The sequence below is a fragment of the Teleopsis dalmanni genome, chromosome 1, assembly GCF_002237135.1.
Source record: "Teleopsis dalmanni isolate 2A chromosome 1, ASM223713v2, whole genome shotgun sequence".
NCBI classification, from domain to species: Eukaryota; Metazoa; Arthropoda; class Insecta; order Diptera; family Diopsidae; genus Teleopsis; species Teleopsis dalmanni.
In genome coordinates, this window is record NC_051846.1 from 149,139,493 (window position 1) to 149,157,626 (window position 18,134).

Genomic DNA, 18,134 nt, shown 5'->3' on the forward strand with positions numbered 1-18,134 from the left:
ATTGCTTCTCTGAGATATTTATTCACAAATTTTTTTTGGTATTTTAATCATATATTTTTTTTTTTTCATTGGTATTAAATAAAAACTGATACTTTACTGGGAGAAATTTCATATTAATTGGTAAAATAATTAAGAAAATTTGGTCTCATACGCGTTAGCTCATAACAAATGTGGCGAATATATGGACTTATAAAATTTTTGGATACCAATAAATCTCTGTAAATTGAAGATTTCGGTAATCAATTTTGAAACTAGTCTATTTTTGTTAAATAGTTAAATTTGTTAAATTTTGTATATATTATTTTTTTAATAATTGTGCATATATATTTGAGTTAAATATATGTGACGTAAATCTATATAGAATATCAGTATTTAATTATTTGTTTAATTGTGATAAGTTTTTTAATTTTGTTAATTATATTATTATATATAAATATACTGAATTAAACATATGCGAGGAATATTCTATACCTTTTTGTAGGAATTCTATTCTATATTCTAATCTATTTTTCAATTCTAACACAAGAAGAACCCATTGAGAGGACAAACACAGTAATGCCACATATATTAAAAAACGTATCTAATTTTTTTTGTTTTGGATACTTTAAAAAAACGTAGGAGTAGTAGAAACAATAATATTACTTTATATAGACGAAACTCCTACATCAAATCTGACATTTCTTTATAATAATCCGGTTATCTGTACAAGTTATTGTATGCCTATTACTCTTGAAAAAGGTTGTATTAGAATTATAAAAATGATATTTGTAAAAGATATAACTTTTTTCTTTTTTCTAACATTTTTCTTTTCACAATATTTAGACATGGACTGTCTACAAATTTTAGTCTTAATAAATGGGTCTAGAACTGATAAAAATGAGTTATTTCCATGTTTAAAATTAATTCCGAATAAGTTCAAATTAAATCTACTGATTACATATACATTGTAATATATAATAACATATTATTGTATCATTATATGATGTATGAAATTACAATAATTATAAATTATTGTATATATAATATATTGTATGTCATTGATATCTGAAAGTAGCTATAGTATTTGGGTCTAAATTAGTTGAATGTACTTATTAATCTCAAACACAGTTGCAGTATAAAGTTTGGAGAATGCTGTTATCATAAGTATTTTAAAAAATTAAAAAAAAAACTTGTTTTTTGAAGGGAAAAAAAATGCTTCACAAAAGCACTTATAAGCTTCTTTATTACACAATTTTTTTTAAAAACTATAAAAGAATTTAAGTTTGATGTATTTGGTGTATTGACTTTAATATAATTGTGTGGTTTGTTTCGATTTATTATCTTAAGGATCCCATGTACAGATCTTATATTTGTTTATAAGTGCCAATAGGGTTATGTATAAAATTTTCTTTTAACTTTAATTATATGCGAATTAAATATTTTTTTGATTGGATTTGTAGTTTAAAATTGATTACATTAGTTTTACGTACAGTCAAAATACAATTGGGTGGCAATACTTTCTTATAAAATTGAATTAAAGAGTAATGCAGCAATTTGAGTAACAACTCAATTCTCGATAACTATACATATATACTTTAGATTTTATGTAATTTTTTAAAATTAACATGTAGTAGAACATTCTAATGATTATACAAAAAGTTTAATAAATGTTAAATAATTTTTCAGTTTTATTTTTGACATTTTCATTAAGAGGTAATAGGCATACATCAACAAAAATTTTAAATATTCCCTACTATTTCTATAATTACGATGTTATATATATTAATTACAATATTTTCCAAAAGCAGTTGTCTCATATATTTTAACATTAAATACTCAATATTAATGATTTTAAAGTCCATATGACAGAAGTGACTAATTTTACTTTAATAGAAACTGTGGTATTTAATAGAGAAGTTTCGAACAACAGTGAGCTTTGGTACAGCTTTGGGTCAGTTGATTAAGGAGCGCTGATTCTGAGCTTCAAATTTGGCAGGACCCGATTTCGATTCCTGGTATTTGCAGTCTTAAAAAATTATTAACGAAAAATTCAAGAAATATTTCTAAAACCATTGATAATGGGTATTTGGCACTACTCGAAACAGCTGTATGGTCAGCCAAAAATTCAATTAATTAAAATAATATATTAAAAAATATTTGTTGTAGTTCACTACTGTTCGAAACTACCTCTATTAAATAAATAATGTATATTGCAAACATCTGTAATATAAAATAAGTCAGAAACACAAACTTGTACTTTTAAGTGGAAAACACTTCTTAGCAATTTCAATTCTTTGAATAAAATTATCGTTTAAGCGATTTCATGTGAAAAATATTATGATTAAAAAGTTATTAAAAAGCAAAAAACTAGTATGAAATGAAAACTGTATCAACTTTATTAGTCTAGAAGCCCTGCATAGAAGCCTCCATCATTTAGTTTATAAGGAAAGCAATTCTAAATAGCGAATATTGGCTATCATTTTAGATAGACCACATACAAAAAACCACGTTGCAACTTCGGACGAAGAGATAGAGTAAAATAAGAAACCAATTTGTACGAGAGCCATTTCTATTCTACATGGCATCAACACTTAGTTGATCTTAGTAGTAAAAATTAACAGATATAAACAAATTACATTCTAGAACTCAGGTTATTTTCATAACAAAATCAAAAATCAAAAATCTTTACAGGGATTACTAGAAAACTTCCAATAATCGCACAAGCCAAAAGTTTTTTGGAGCCACTTACTTTTGCACACAACTCAGATTAAGAAAATTAATTTAAAATTGAAAAGTATTCTTTTTATGTAAATATTATAAAGACAATATTTAATAAAATGTTATACATATACTGAGTATAAAATAAAAATATAAAATTTTAAATTTAAAATTCATTTATAAACTATAACGGACCTATTCTATGCACTTTATAAACTTCTCAAACATTGAAAATTGACTGCTGTAAAGGTTTTGGTATTCTTGTTAGTTGTCAATACTACAAATGCTGTTGACAACTATAAAAATATGCTCTTTTTAAGCATTTTTTATTTTTTGCTTGCATGACAAATACTCTTAATATTTGAATGCATGAAAAATGCTTTTGGCAACTTAAAATATGTGCTCTTTACAAGCATTTTTTAAGAACAGTTACGAACAATTACGAACAGTTTTCTATACAAAACACTTTACACCATAGTGTGGTAAAAAGCACTAGGTAGTTGAGCTTTGAAATTTGTCAAGATGTGTCCAGAATACCAAAAACCTTTCTGCTATATAAAAATCAAAAATTTTATTAAAGAATTTCACAAATCTGTCAAGTTCACAGAATAGGTTCGTAAATCTAATTAAATAATTTACTCAGCATCTATTGCTGTAGATTTGAAAGAAAAAAAACAAACGGATCTATTTACTTCTCAGTAGAATATGAAACCCATGCGATCGGAGAGCTGATGACTATCACACATGATATGCACATTGTTTATTATGTGTAAATATTGATTTCTATCTTTGGAATCAAGTAGTATTTAAAAAACAATTTTAGTATTTAGTGAAAAAAGATTAAATATCAAAATAATTTACAAAGCATACCATGTTTTGTTTTCCCCATCAAACATAATCATAAAATGTAATTCCATTCAAATATTTTTCTATTTCTAAACCCAAACATCATAACTCTATTCATGCAACTCTATTCTAGATTGTCAGGTGTTGACACAGAAGGAAAGAGATTTATCATCAAACATCAGCTAATCGTTGATGCAAAGGCTTCTCCTGTTATTCAGTCTATTTAAAAAACTTAGAGAATAGTTGGATTAAATATTTTAAACAGAAAGAAAACTATATTATACTACTTTATTGCGTTGATCCAAGAAATATACTGGGACTTGTTGACACTATAGCATTATTATATAACATTTAAAAAGTTTTAAAGCCAACTTTAATCTTTAATAAAACCCGATAGACTTTTTGGCTAATAATCTCACAGTTGATAAATAATCTCCAGATAGTAAGTCGCTAGCATGTGCCTATGTTGAAAAACTAACGTGTTCTTTTAGGATTCGTTTTACAGCTGATATTGATTGTCTAGATAGTGAGTACGTAGTGTGTACATATGTTGGATAATGCGGAATTACACCTGGAGCAGTTTCTTCATCTTCCTCATAGTTACAACAAGAGTCGTCGATACGAATATTCCAACTGCTAACAAAGTTTTGAGCACATAGTGACCTGTCCGCAAAGCTACAATAGGACTGATATCTATACAGTAATCTCAATAACATTGTTTGATTTTATTACCATTTAAGAGGAGATGATTTACAGACCAATATGGTCGGAATATGAAATTTTCTTCTCATTTTATTTTAAAGGTAATCTCATAGCTCAAGAAATAAAAGGAAAAAAGCTAATTTTTTTTATAAACTCTTCAATATACCTTAGTCTATTGGTATATATGTCATTAAATAAATGAATGAATGAAATCAATAAATGAATCAATCAAAAGATATATGGTATGTTTTGAACTAAATTTCGTTTAAAAGTCATTGACATTCTGTAGTAATTTTAGTTCTACATAATACTGTCATTGTCTTTATATGTTATGTTAATGCAATCCTTTCAGTAGTTTATTAGATTAAAGCTAATTAAATAATTTTATCTCTGTTGCATTCTGCGAACATCATTGCTTCATCATTCATTTCATTATTGTGACAAATTCAGTTGAGATTTACTTCTATTATTCACTTAAAATCAATGTGTATATGATTCGCATGCATCGTATCTATCAGATATGGCGCCGTGCAACTTCTTTGTCTCCAATATCTCTTTCGGAAAAAGTACATTAAAATGATTGAGTTAATGAAATCGAATTTACAGAACAAGCTGGAAGTTATAACGGAAAAAGAGTATATAATAAAAATATATAATTAAGATAATAAAATTAAATTTGAAATAAAAATTAAAATTAAAATTCATAGAAATAGGTATCTGTGAATAGTGGCATCAAGATTGTAAAATATACTAGCATATGTGTTATCTCTCTAAATATTTTTACTTAACATATTTATATTGTTATTGGAATTGTGTACTTCTGGGTGATATAAGTTTAATTTTATATTCTAGAAGTGTAATTTCAAATAAAATACTGCATAGTGAAAATCAAACATCAAATCGATTGAAATCTGAATAGGTTAAATGGGAATATAAAGATTTTTATCTTATACCTACTATACCAGCGTATTAATTGGATATGCATACGTTATTTGATTCGTCTGACATTAAACTACAAATACACACAAATTAAGTCTAGAAAAAACTATCGTATTTGTTTTATCGTTCACTGATCATTTTGAATTATGTACCTAAAAAAGAACATCTGCAGTTCGCTTGTTAGTTAGAAATACATGGTAAACACGCTTCATCAAATAGAATATGTAGTGGTGATTTGGATTTGATAAACAATAAGTGCTCTGTTAGACCATAAAAGTGCAAAGACGACTAAATGCAGAAGTTATTGGATGATGATCCAATTCAAACTCAGAAGCAATTTGCAAAAGCATTAAATCAATAAACCAGGTAAATGGATCCCACCCGGCCTTAAACGCCTGGAAAGGAAATCATTTTTGTATCGAATTTTGACGGCTAACAAAAAATGCTTTCATATTGAAAACACAAAGTAGAAAAAATCGTGGCTTTCATCTAGCAAAGTCCGTACTTAAACACAAATACCGAATGGCTTCAGCAGGAAAACCATGCTCTGGTGAGACCAGAGCGGTATTGTGATTATGAACTCTTAAAGCCCAACGAAATCGTTAATGCAGAATCCTTTCGCTAAGAAATGATTAATTTTAATTACGCATTGCTCAAAGGACGACAAGAATAGGCCAGAAGACATGACAAAGCGATTTTGTCACATGACAACTATACGGGACACCTTGAAATCATTTGAATACTCTGTGTATTCAGACTAGTAAGATATTTAAATATCTTTCTGCACTCGCCGTACTTCCCAGACCTGAGCTACCTGAACCATCATCTCTTCACTTCAATGAAGCACACAATAACGCGTTTGCAAAGTAGCACTTCAGCAGTTTTTATGAAGCTGGAAAATGGTTCATCAGATGATTTTAGCATGGCATAAACTAATTGAAAGATGTGCGAAATGTGTAGAAACCGTTGACCAATATTTTGAATATCAAAAAGTCCCACAATAATTTTTTTTTGGAAAAAATATAAAAAAATTTTCCTACAATTAAGTGTTTCTTTGGCAAAAAAACCTTATTCATGCACTTGGTATATGGTGGGTGTATCTTTTTTAAAAAAAGATCTGCAATATGGCACAAAGGATATAAAAATGGTTTTATAAATGAATTAAGTCTTTAATTACAATAAATGGCCTAGATAAATCTAGCTCGCTAGGTACTAAGTCTATTTTTTCTCCTCTCTCCCCTGATTACTGGAATGAAGTTTTCACAATGCTGTGGAAATGTTCTCCATTCATTCCTAAGAGGTGGTTTAGTGGGTTCAAGTCTCACACGGTGGCTTTCGATGCTTCCTCAATTAAAGCTACGATGATATTTTAACAATATATCAAGTAAGGTCTGTCAATGTCAAGTGCTTTGAAATTTCAAAAATAGATTTTTTTTTAAATAAAAAAAACAAGAAATTACAGTTTTCTAGAAATTTTAGAAATTCAAACTTTCTCAAATAATTAATTAATTTTGTTAAAAAAAAAAATATCTTATATTACTGCATTATATACAAGCACTGGCTTATATATATTCTGTAAATGTTTTTCTTAAAAACTTCTTTTAACAAATTGATTTTATTTTTTTTTTTGAATTTTATTAATTAATCTGTTTACTTTAAAGGTTATTCTGTTTGTTTTTCAGTCTTCAACACATGCAGTATTGATTTTAAGTTCATAGGATTTTATTTTTTTTCTACCTAAGATTGTTTAATGTAAATTATTGTTTTTTCTTGTTGTTTTTTTTTTGTTTTTTTTTTTGTTTTTTTTTTTTTGGAGAACACACAAATCATGTGAAATAAACAAAACAATTAAAAGTAATTTTAAAGCACGCAAAGTAAATTTTACAGAAGCAGAGCAACGCGCCCATAAAATGCATAAAAATATCTTATAGATTGAAATACACAAATTTGTTTGTATGTGTGTGAGTGCATGTACTTATATAAATATATGTAAGAGATTTTTGTATGCTTCACATTTAGGGTTTGTGTGTTTATGGTTTCTTTATTTAGATCAGCTGTGGGGATACAACGACCTGTCAAGTAAAATAAGTAAATAAAAAGAAATATAAGACAACAACACTTCCAGTAACCATAATGAGAACAACAACTAAAACAACTGAAACAACTAAAAAATAAAGAAACACAGTGAAGCACATGGAAAACTTAACGAAACTCGCATCAATGGAAGAAACGTTTACAATAGATGTTCACCACGTGGTGAACATAATGGAATGGAAATGCTTTGGAATTTGTTTAAAGACCGACAAACGAATAAACCGTATTTCACTCGCACACGCAGGCACGCATTCAAACACATAAACAAAGTCCATTACTACACTGACATATATGAACACACAACCGCACATGCACCCAATATTGCATATGAACACACAACCGCACATGCAGACACAGTTTCAGTCAGTCAAAAACAAGCACACTTCTAGGGAAATTTGACCGAATTTTCCGTTCCTTCGTACGGCAAACGACCACGATTGTGTTGGTTACGGTGACGAAAGTGATGATGGTAATAGCAGACGGGGGTAAATGTTGGGGAGAAATAGCAAAAAAAAATTTACATTGTGCACCAAACTAAATTAAATTGTGTTAAGACAGTAATAAATTTTTTCTTTTTGAAATATTTAATATTTTATTGCTAGAATTTTGTGTTGTTTTTTTATATTTGCAACAATAATTTTGGGTTTTGAGTTTTTCCATTTTTGTACTGTCGTCTTTCACACAAATTCATCGATTTTCAGCATTTGTTTATTATATTTATGCATAATTTACACAATTTCCACAATTTCCCTTTTAAATATTTTAGTTAAAAATTATACAAAACACTTTCACAATGCATTTGTTATAAATTTTGCATAATTTCATTCGATTTCATTTGAAATTTTTTAAAGAAAAATTAATTTTTCACAAATGCTCTACTTTTCATTATTTTTCATGTAGGTATAAGGATTTTCTTGCAACTTTACACGCGTTTCACACCCGCTCGCGTACACTTTTCAAAGCACTTGAACGGCCCTACCAACCCCGTGCTCCATAAACTGTCTACGTGTATATTGAATTTTCAGTGAGCAAAGAAAAAATTTTCTTCTTGCGCTGTTCTACAAATTTTCAGTATCATATTTTTCCACTAAATTTCAATCATTTCGCTTATATTTTATCAAATTTCAATTAAATCATAATTAAATTTCAATTTTTTGTATAAATAATTTACATTTTGCACTATTTAAACTTCAATTCTTTTGATTTTTACAGAGCTACCAGCGATTTAATCTAACCATTTGGGGAAAAATTCAACGAACCTTACACTTAAACTTGGTCACAACTTATTACAAGCAGCTACAATGTATGCAGCTGGAAGGACTCCCCAAAAGAGCGAAACAAACGGAGACTGTGAAAACTTTAATTGCAATTTATATAAAATAAGTTAAAAAGTACAAAACATATAAAAACTCATTTGGCAGACGGCATTATTTGTCCCTTTTGCGCTATTCCATATAAGCATCCCTTTTTTGTTAACTTATTTTCAACCCCACAGAAACGCCAAAAATTTGTAAATTTGTTTGCGAACAACTGTCAAATTGTGCTTTCGCACTGACTTAACCAAAGAGGGGTTGTTCCACTGTTCCCATTGCGGTTTCTGTCAAACATGACAAAACAAAAAACATGTTTTTATTTCCTTTCTTAATAATATATCAAATAATAATTACTACTTAATAACAATTATTTATCAAATATTTAAATTTACAATACAGATAAAGCCAATCAATTAAAAAAATAAATTACAATCCTTATTATTTTATTAGACAACTGTCATTTAAAAATTAAGCTTTGTGGGAGCTTTTCACTGGAAAGTGAGCTTTTTTGCCTACAGGTGGTTTGCGGAATTATTTACAATGTGTTCACAACTTTCGTCTGAAGTTTCGAATGTAACAGAATTTTACGTAAATAATAGGCCAATGTAGGCAAGATAATGTTTTTACTATAGAGGGAGGAAAATATGACTTAAGCAGTGATATATTAGTATGAACTCAACGTTCATACAAAACATACATATGTATGCTTTTTATTATCTTATTTAAATATAAAAGATAAAAAAGTACAATAATAATAAAATATTTACATAAACACATCTGTCAATTTTTTATTTATTAATATATGACATAAACCAAACTTTTTATATATTACTATTAATGCATCGACAATTTACATACAAATAAAAAATAAAAATATTAGAAAAATTTATTAGTAGTCTAACGACAATTTATATACAATTAACAAAAAAGATTTCAACAAAAAAAATTTTAAAAAAATATTAAATATAAAATAGTAAAAAATAAATAAAATAAATATATCAACAAAGAAAAAAAAAATATTAAAAAAAATTAAAATAGAAATATTAAAATATATAAACAAAATTTAAATTTAAAAAATATTGAATAAAGATATCAACAAAAAATAAATTAAATAAAAATATTAAAAATAAAATAAAATAAAAATATTAAAATATATAAAAAAAAATAAAAATATTAATAGAAAAAATAAAATAAAAATATTAAAAAAAAATAAAATAAAAATATTAAAAAAAATTAATATTGAAATATTAAGAATTAATAAAATAAAAATTTATAAAAAAAATTAAAATAAATATATTAAACAAATAAATAAAATAAAAAAATTTAAAAAAGTAATTGAAAAAGACTTATATACAATTAAACAATAATCAAACAAAAAAAATAATAAATATTAGAAAATAAAAAAAATAAAAATATTAAAAAAAAAAAAAAAAATAAAAAAAAAATAAAAAAAAATAAAAATATTAATAAAAAAAATAAAATAAAAATAAGGTAAAAATTAAATAAAAAATCAAAAAGAAAATTAAAATAAAAATATTAACCAAAAAAAGGAAATAAATAAAAAATATTTAATATAAAATAAAATTATAATATTAAAAAAATAAAATAAAAATATGTAAAAATAAAGTAAAAAAATGAAATAAAGCCAAAAAGTATTTGGCAATACTCGAAACAGCTGTATGGTCAGTCAAAAATGCAAATAATTAAAATAATATTTAAATGAATTTTTGTTGTTGTAGTTTACTACTATTCGAAAAAATATCTTTAAAATAAAAATATTAAAAAAAAATTAAATAAAAATATTAATAAAGAAATAAAATAAAAATATTAATAATAAAAAATAAAATAAAAATATAGATAAAAAAAAATTAAATAAAAATATTAAAAATAAAATAAAATAAAAATATTAACAAAAAAAATAAAATAATAATATTAAAAAAATAAAATAAAAATATTTAAAAATAAAGCCAAAAAGTATTTGGCAATACTCGAAACAGCTGTATGGTCAGTCAAAAATTCAAATAATTAAAATAATATTTAAATAAATTTTTGTTGTTGTAGTTTACTACTATTCGAAAAAACATTTTTAAAATAAAAATATTAAAAAAAAAAACAATTTAAAAAGCATTAAATACTCCCATAAAAATAAATATTATTAGTAATTAGTATGTTAACAATAATTATAATCTCTATTTATAACAGATATTTGAATCTACTTCGTAAACTATATGTGTTTTTATTCATATACGTTTTTATTTTGTTTGTCGGAATTAAAGTCGACTTGTGACTTTTTGTCTAAATATTTTTTTTTTAAAGTTGAGATAATTTTTTTACATATTCACAACAAAATTACTATTAGAATTTAATTTTTATTAACAAAACATTATTGAAAATTAAACAAAAATTTTTAAAATTATTAAAATTCATTCATTACATTATATGTTATTTCGAATAGAGAAATAATGAATCTATTCTAGCTGCGCTAAAGATATGGAAAGTAATCAACTTATAGAGCTTACAATTCGATCTAATTGAAAAAATTGTTCCAAATATAAGTATTTGTTATATCAAAAATCCAATCTGTCAAATTGTCAATATCAATGGGTGTGTCGCATATAGCAGAGCTGCTAACTCTACTATCCAGACGTGCAGGATATCAAATTCAGGCTCTCCGAAGACTCTTCAAAGTGCCTTCATACATCTGCACAAATGACATGCTAAGAGACCCTGAAATAGATCTGGTCAAAAAGTACATAAGAAAAAGAGCCTTGAAGCTATTCGCGAAAACCGACAGGCTACCCTAGTTAGCACTATCTAATCTCAGAATAATCTTTAGCATTTCGGCGTGGTACGCAGATCTTAGATCAGTCATCGAATAATCATGAAGTTTTTAAGGATTGCATAAATTAGTCAGTGAGAAGGGTGGGACTCTGTAGAAACCACCCAGCAAAGAGTAAAAGTGCTCAGACGTATTAACTTGAAAAAGAATCAACATGAACAAGCTACGAACTAAACTGTAAATGAAATTAAAGAGCGAAAACTTGGATTGTCCTATGCTATCACATAGAATATTCTTTATAAATGTATTTATTTTAAAGCATTTAAAATTATGTTAATCCAAAATTTCAGCGAAACTACTATTTTCTTCGTAGTTGTTTAGATTACACTTTAGACGGTTTTGAAGAAAATACATTATATCAAAAGATATTCATATGTACCGATAAAAATGACAATTTATTTATTAATGACAGTTGATTTACAAATATACAATAAAAATATTCAAACACTAAAATAAAAATTTAAATTAATTTTGATTTTAATGTCAGTTATGACTGTAGTGACTATTTTACTTAATAGAAACTCTTGTATTTAACAATAGACAAGTTTTGAAACCTTTGCCAAATATTTAATATGGAAATATTTTAAAAGCTGTATAGTCTGCCAAAAATTCAATAAAATAAAATATTAATAAAATTTTTGTTATTTCAATCCACTACTCTTCGAAACATTTATATAAAAAATAAAATTAAATTAAAAAAAAAAAAGTTATTTGTTTTTGTTTTGATTTTACCGATATAGAAGTCATTTTTTGTCTTATATTATTTTAATTGATATAAAAAATATGTTAATAAAAACATTTACTTTATTTGTTATAAAATAAGATAATCGATCTACTTCGTAACTACTGTGTACTTCGTACGTAGTGTTTTTTATTCACAAACTCATTTATTTTTTATATTATTTATAATCATATAAAATAAAACTAAAAATAATAATAAAGAAAATTCCAATATTTCCAAAAAATATTTATTTTTTTTTAATATTTCAATATAAATAAAATAAAACAATACGAAAAATAAATAATAATGGCATACATTGGCACTCCAAGATGGAGCATAGAACGCAAACAAAATCTTATGTGTCCCTATATTCTACAATGTATTACCCACTTCATACCATATGTTAAACTTAAGGTTTCTTATGGTGAGAGGGAAAAGAGAGCAGTCATATTCCATATATACTTTTAGAGCAGCAGCAATTACTAATTTGTGTGATATATGCGAATAATGAGAGACACCTAAAGCGATTTATGATTATGTCTCGATAATGCCAGAATTGGAAATCATTTTGCTATACTACGAGTGAATATAAAAAAAAAACAATTTTAAATTAAAACGTAAAAGGTACTTTCTTGTTTTCTTACGGTAAAAGTTTGTAAGAGAGACGAACACATGTACAACAGCTACACTTCAGAAAATTTTGGAGTTAATGAACGTTAACTCACGAAATCTGAAGTGGGCACTACTAAGTTTACTAAAAATCCATTTTCCGATGTCGTTGTCCTTCCTGTGCAGGATATACTCTATCCAGTTTATTTTAGGTATTAATTTCCGTTTAGATAGGCACATCCAACAGAATCCAATACATTGTCATTAAAGATCCCACGCAGCCAAATAACGCAACTTATAATTTTCAAACACTTATTTAGAAGTGATATAAAAGATATAAATGATATAAATGATATAAATGATATAAATGATATAAATAATATAAATGATATAAATGATATAAATGATATAAATGATATAAATGATATAAATGATATAAATGATATAAATGATGTGATATAAATGACATGATATAAATGATATGATATAAATGATATAAAAGATATTAGTGATATAAAATTCATAAATATTCTGCTTAAATGCAAACAGAAATAACATCGTTTAAGCATGAAGTTATGTCGCACATTGACAACGTTTTACTGCATATAAATTATGTAAAATGTGTAAACATTTTGGTCTTTAAAATATTTAAAAAAAAGTACACTTTCCAATTACATTTCTAACCCATCGCATGTTTTAATTTCAAATCTTTCTTTAAGTAAGTCTCCATTAAAATTAATTCAATATTTCACGGATCTTTTCTCAAATTATATTACAATATAATTAAAATAACTTTTAAAGTACTTGAGAATTATAAATGTCATACAACATAATTTTTTAACACTGAATATTAAAAATAGATAAATAATTGCATGACTTCTTTTTTATTCATACAAATACATGTACACATGTAGTATGTACACACACACATACTAAGACATATTTCTCAAAGTTGTGCTAATATTTTTTGGAGATTTCAAGATTTTAAATTGATATTCGCGTTGAGTTGAGTGGCGAATCGTCATTGCGATATTTTCAAAAAAATTATCACATCCTATTACAGATATAATGAATCTATTCGAACTCCATTAAATATATAGTCAAATAGATATTTTTTAGATTGCACTCTTAAGACCATTTTGAAGGAGATCTTTTATATCAGAAGCAGTTCGTATTTACCGATAAAAATGTACATGCATTGAGAAAGGAAATGCAGGAAAACCTTCATTAAATATATTTACATCAACAGAAATGGAAGATTTGGTGCAATTTGTAAGCAGGAAATGTAATAGGATCGTAATTCCCTGAAATTGATATCAAAGCAAAAAATTTGGAGCCGTAATACCAAATGGATTAATAATACAGAAAAAACTGCGAACAAGCAGCTACCTATGATTGATGATTAGAGAATAGGATAAAAAAAAGAAATAGGATTAAAAAATGGAATCACTTTTTCCTGGATGCCAAAATTTTAAACGGATCGCGAAGCTTATAACGGTAATTATAAATTATTGCAAGAAGAAGCAAGCAGATTACAAAAACTTGATATTTTACATATAATAATTAATTCACTATTTTAAAATTTAATTTTTTTTACTATTTATTTATTTATATTAGTTCAAGTATAATAGTCTTTTTAGACTTTTAACATGTTTAGTGTATATAAAAAATTTTGTAGTGTTATTAAGTTGATTTTGTTATCACTAAATAATACGAACTAAAAGTTTTAGTGATGTACGAGATATGAGTTCAAGAAAGACATGATGAAAGAAGTACATGCTGACCTTGAAAGCATATTATCGGCAATAGGTTTAATAGGAAAAAAATACCCATTATTCCACCTAATCATATACGATTTCAGCAATCTGTCTTGAAACTCATACGTATCTGTCTTAAATAAAGTATTTTTCAAAAATAAATCATTTTTTTTTAAAATCATTATTAATTATTATTAATTGATAAACCTAGCTGATTATATAAATTTATTAAATATCTACTTATGTTTGTTTTCTTTTACATATGCTTAGATTATATCTTTAAATAGATATTTTCGTATATTGCTAAAGAGATATTTTGAGAATAAGAGCACTATTTGTAATTTTTTTTAATTGTCTTATTATTTAAAGTATTCAAAAACAATAAATAAAGCAAAACAAGACATAAGGCAACTAGTTATTAGATAATTAACAAGCAATTTACATTTAAACAGATTTAGGCGATTCTACACAATAATAAATCAACTGTAGTACATTTCAATAATTTAAGTCCAAAGATCGCAAGGCTTTTGGCGCTTTAGACGGCGTATTGGCTCAGTTATCGCTAGTAGCATAGTTGTCACCTCAGCATTTATGTGGCAACTAAGTCTATCTCTAAGTCTACGTCATTTATGTGCCAACTGTTGACACTCTGAGGTCACGATGTAAGTCAGAATAACTCACGTACCATGGCACATTTGTTGCACTCCGTAGCAAAAAATTTTGGAATTATTAAATGATGGAAATTTATGTTCTGCTTACGCAACTCCATAGCTGTATTCCATATGTCCAGATTGGCTGCAGCATTTGTTTGTATAATACAAGCGATAGTTTGCAAAGCGATAGTTTTGATTTTTTGCCGATTAACCATTTCAACGATTTGAATTGAATAGATAGAATAGATAGATAGATTTGAATAGATTGAATAGATGAATAGATAAGAGGAAATTATGTCATAATATACCGTTGGGAGAATATTTTTTACTTTGGTAAGCAATCCGGAGTGCCAGAATTTATCGAATGCCTGTGAGACATCTAAAAACACGGTTAAGTACATTTTTTTTCCTCAGTTTAAAGTTTAAAAATGACTTCATATATTTGAGAAATTAATATCAAATTAATATAGCAAAGATTTACAGTGTAATTGGAAGAAAAATATTAATATACCTTGTGATCAAAAAAGAACGAGAATTTTTGAATTTCCGTGTTTATCCAATCGGTAAATTTTTTTCATTTTCACGCTGGCAACACTATTATACACATTCAGTCAAAATTTACCGTATATCGTAAGATTAGTTTTTGTTTGGCGTCTATACAAAGAAGTCGAAAAAATTTGGTATTGATTTCCAACGCCATTCGCAAAAAGAGGCTTTATGGAAGGAAAACTCATGGATTTTACACCACGATAACGCACCGGCTCACACAGCGTTGGTTGTGTTGCAGTTTTTGGCCAAATAACTCCACCAATATCATCAACCAAGCACCGTACTCTCCAGATATGGCCCCGTGTGACTTTTTCCTCATCCCCCGGCTCAAATTGGCATTGCGAGGAACGCGTTTTGAGACCATAGAGGCCATAAAAGAGAATTCGCTGCGTGAACTAAAGGCCATCCCTTCGGCGGCCTATAAAACTTGTATGAAAAATTGGATCAAGCTTTGGCATGCATGTATTGCCGCAGGAGGAGAGTACTTTGAAGGCGATAATAAAGAAAATTATTAAAAATTAAAATTTTGCGTGTTTTTTTAACTTCTCGTTCTATTTTGATCATAAGGTATATATAATACTGCAGAATGAATGAATTATCACATCCTGATTATGTTGCCTTAGTTTATACCAACAATCATGACGATCTAGTTAGATCTATTGACTAATTAATAGTTTAAAAACCAGCTTGCTCTTTAGCAAAGCCTAAAGAGCTCTTTAGAGAAAGGTCGAGATCCTTGAAAAAGTAAGGTCCTAGCATAGTCAATTCTGGTTAGGCTTCATTTAAATTGTAAAAAACATTTTGTTGGTATAAAAAAATTCTTTATGGAATTAATTTTTTTTTAATAATAAAAAAACACTATGTTAAACTAAATATAAAATTACTGTACTTCAATACATAGTAGTATTATTTAGTATTTTTTAATTGGTTTAAAATCAATAATAAAAGCGGGTAATGATGAAAACACAGTCAATTTCTACTATTCAAAATTTTTTAATTGGTTTAAAATCAATAATAAAAGCGGTTTTTAATGAGAACACAATTAATTTTTCCAAACCGAATAGAATTTATTTTTCCAAAGTTATTTTAAATTACCACTATTTAACATTTTTCAATTGGTTTATAGTCAATAATAAAGGACGTTTATAATGAGAGCACAATTAATATTTACAAATCGAATAGAATTCCCTCATGTATAAAAGTGCAACAAATGCGAATTGGATTTAATTAACACTTTAGCCACAACAACGTGGCATATCCTGATACAGTGCAAGTTAATTAGTGCAATTATAATTAATTCGAATACATGTTACAATGCGAAAGTGATTAATTATGTACTTACATTATATCGCCTAATTTCAGTCTCGTTTGTATAAGTGCACAGCTTTTGTGGTCACTGGTTGTAACGGCACGTCTGCGCCTCGGTGGTATTTTTGGCACATATTGTGCATTCATGCCGATGCTGCCCGGACCACCGCCTCCGCTGTCATCTAAGCTGGATAACACACCACCGCTCAAACGCACCATAGGCGATGAACCTCTGCGTCGATTCGACATATGTCGACCGGCAACGCCTCCCAGCATTCTGCAAAGATCAAAAGCACATTCATTAGACGAAATCAAATTAAAAATCAATCTTAAATCTAATATCGAAAATTTGCCTAAAACAATACGAAAAACTAATTAAGATACACATCCATTCCATCCATCCCATGCACCCTCAAGCATTGCGACATCGTGATGTGGTAGGTACATCGTCTAACAATCGCACACTTGCCATGCCACAAACATTTTATTATGGAACATTTTATCTTGTTTGTTCTTGTAAAACTCAATTTAGATTTTATTGACAAAACAATGAAACGCTTAATTGCGGCTTGTTAATTTTCAATTTGTAGCTCTGTTCGTGTAAATGTGCTTGTTGTATCAATTGTGTTTTAAGTGTTGCCACATAAATGTATGTATGGGGTATGCGTGTGTGCAATAAAAAGTAAATAAATTCATTTTATGAACTTTGCACTGAGGTACATTGCCGAGCTGGCAACTGTGGCAATTATTCATCGCATTGCCATATAAAATTCATTTATGCTCAATAAAATGCAAAAAGCCACAATCAACAGGCTCACTAACTTATGACAGCACTCAAACATGCGTTTTTATTGTTGCCTGCTTATAGGCGCATTTCCTGCACAAACATTGATAATTGCCGTTGCGGTTGTGTAGCAAACTTAGTGTGTTTGCTTGCATGGGTATTTGCTATATAGTTTCCGTTTGGTTAAATGGTGTTTGTGTATTTGTGTATTTGTGTAGGTGCAAGCAAACCAATATTTTCATAACCTACGGCCAATAATTGTCATATAACCGACACACTACTAACAACTGCAATTTCTATTTGTTTGAACAAAGAACAAAAAC

At 27.1% G+C, this 18,134-nt stretch overlaps 1 protein-coding gene across 2 annotated transcripts in view; it reads right to left on the minus strand.

Annotated features, from left to right (window-relative positions):
- Positions 1 to 17,303, minus strand: part of LOC119669301 (voltage-dependent calcium channel type A subunit alpha-1-like) — a 114,059-nt gene extending 96,756 nt beyond the window's left edge. The window contains exon 1 of one of the 2 annotated variants that reach the window (XM_038079144.1): positions 17,062 to 17,303. In XM_038079144.1, coding sequence (XP_037935072.1) covers positions 17,062 to 17,303 — 242 coding nt within the window. The remainder of the gene's footprint in view (positions 1 to 17,061) is intronic. The other variant, XM_038079143.1, reaches the window with a different exon arrangement.
- Between the last annotated feature and the right edge of the window lie 831 nt (positions 17,304 to 18,134).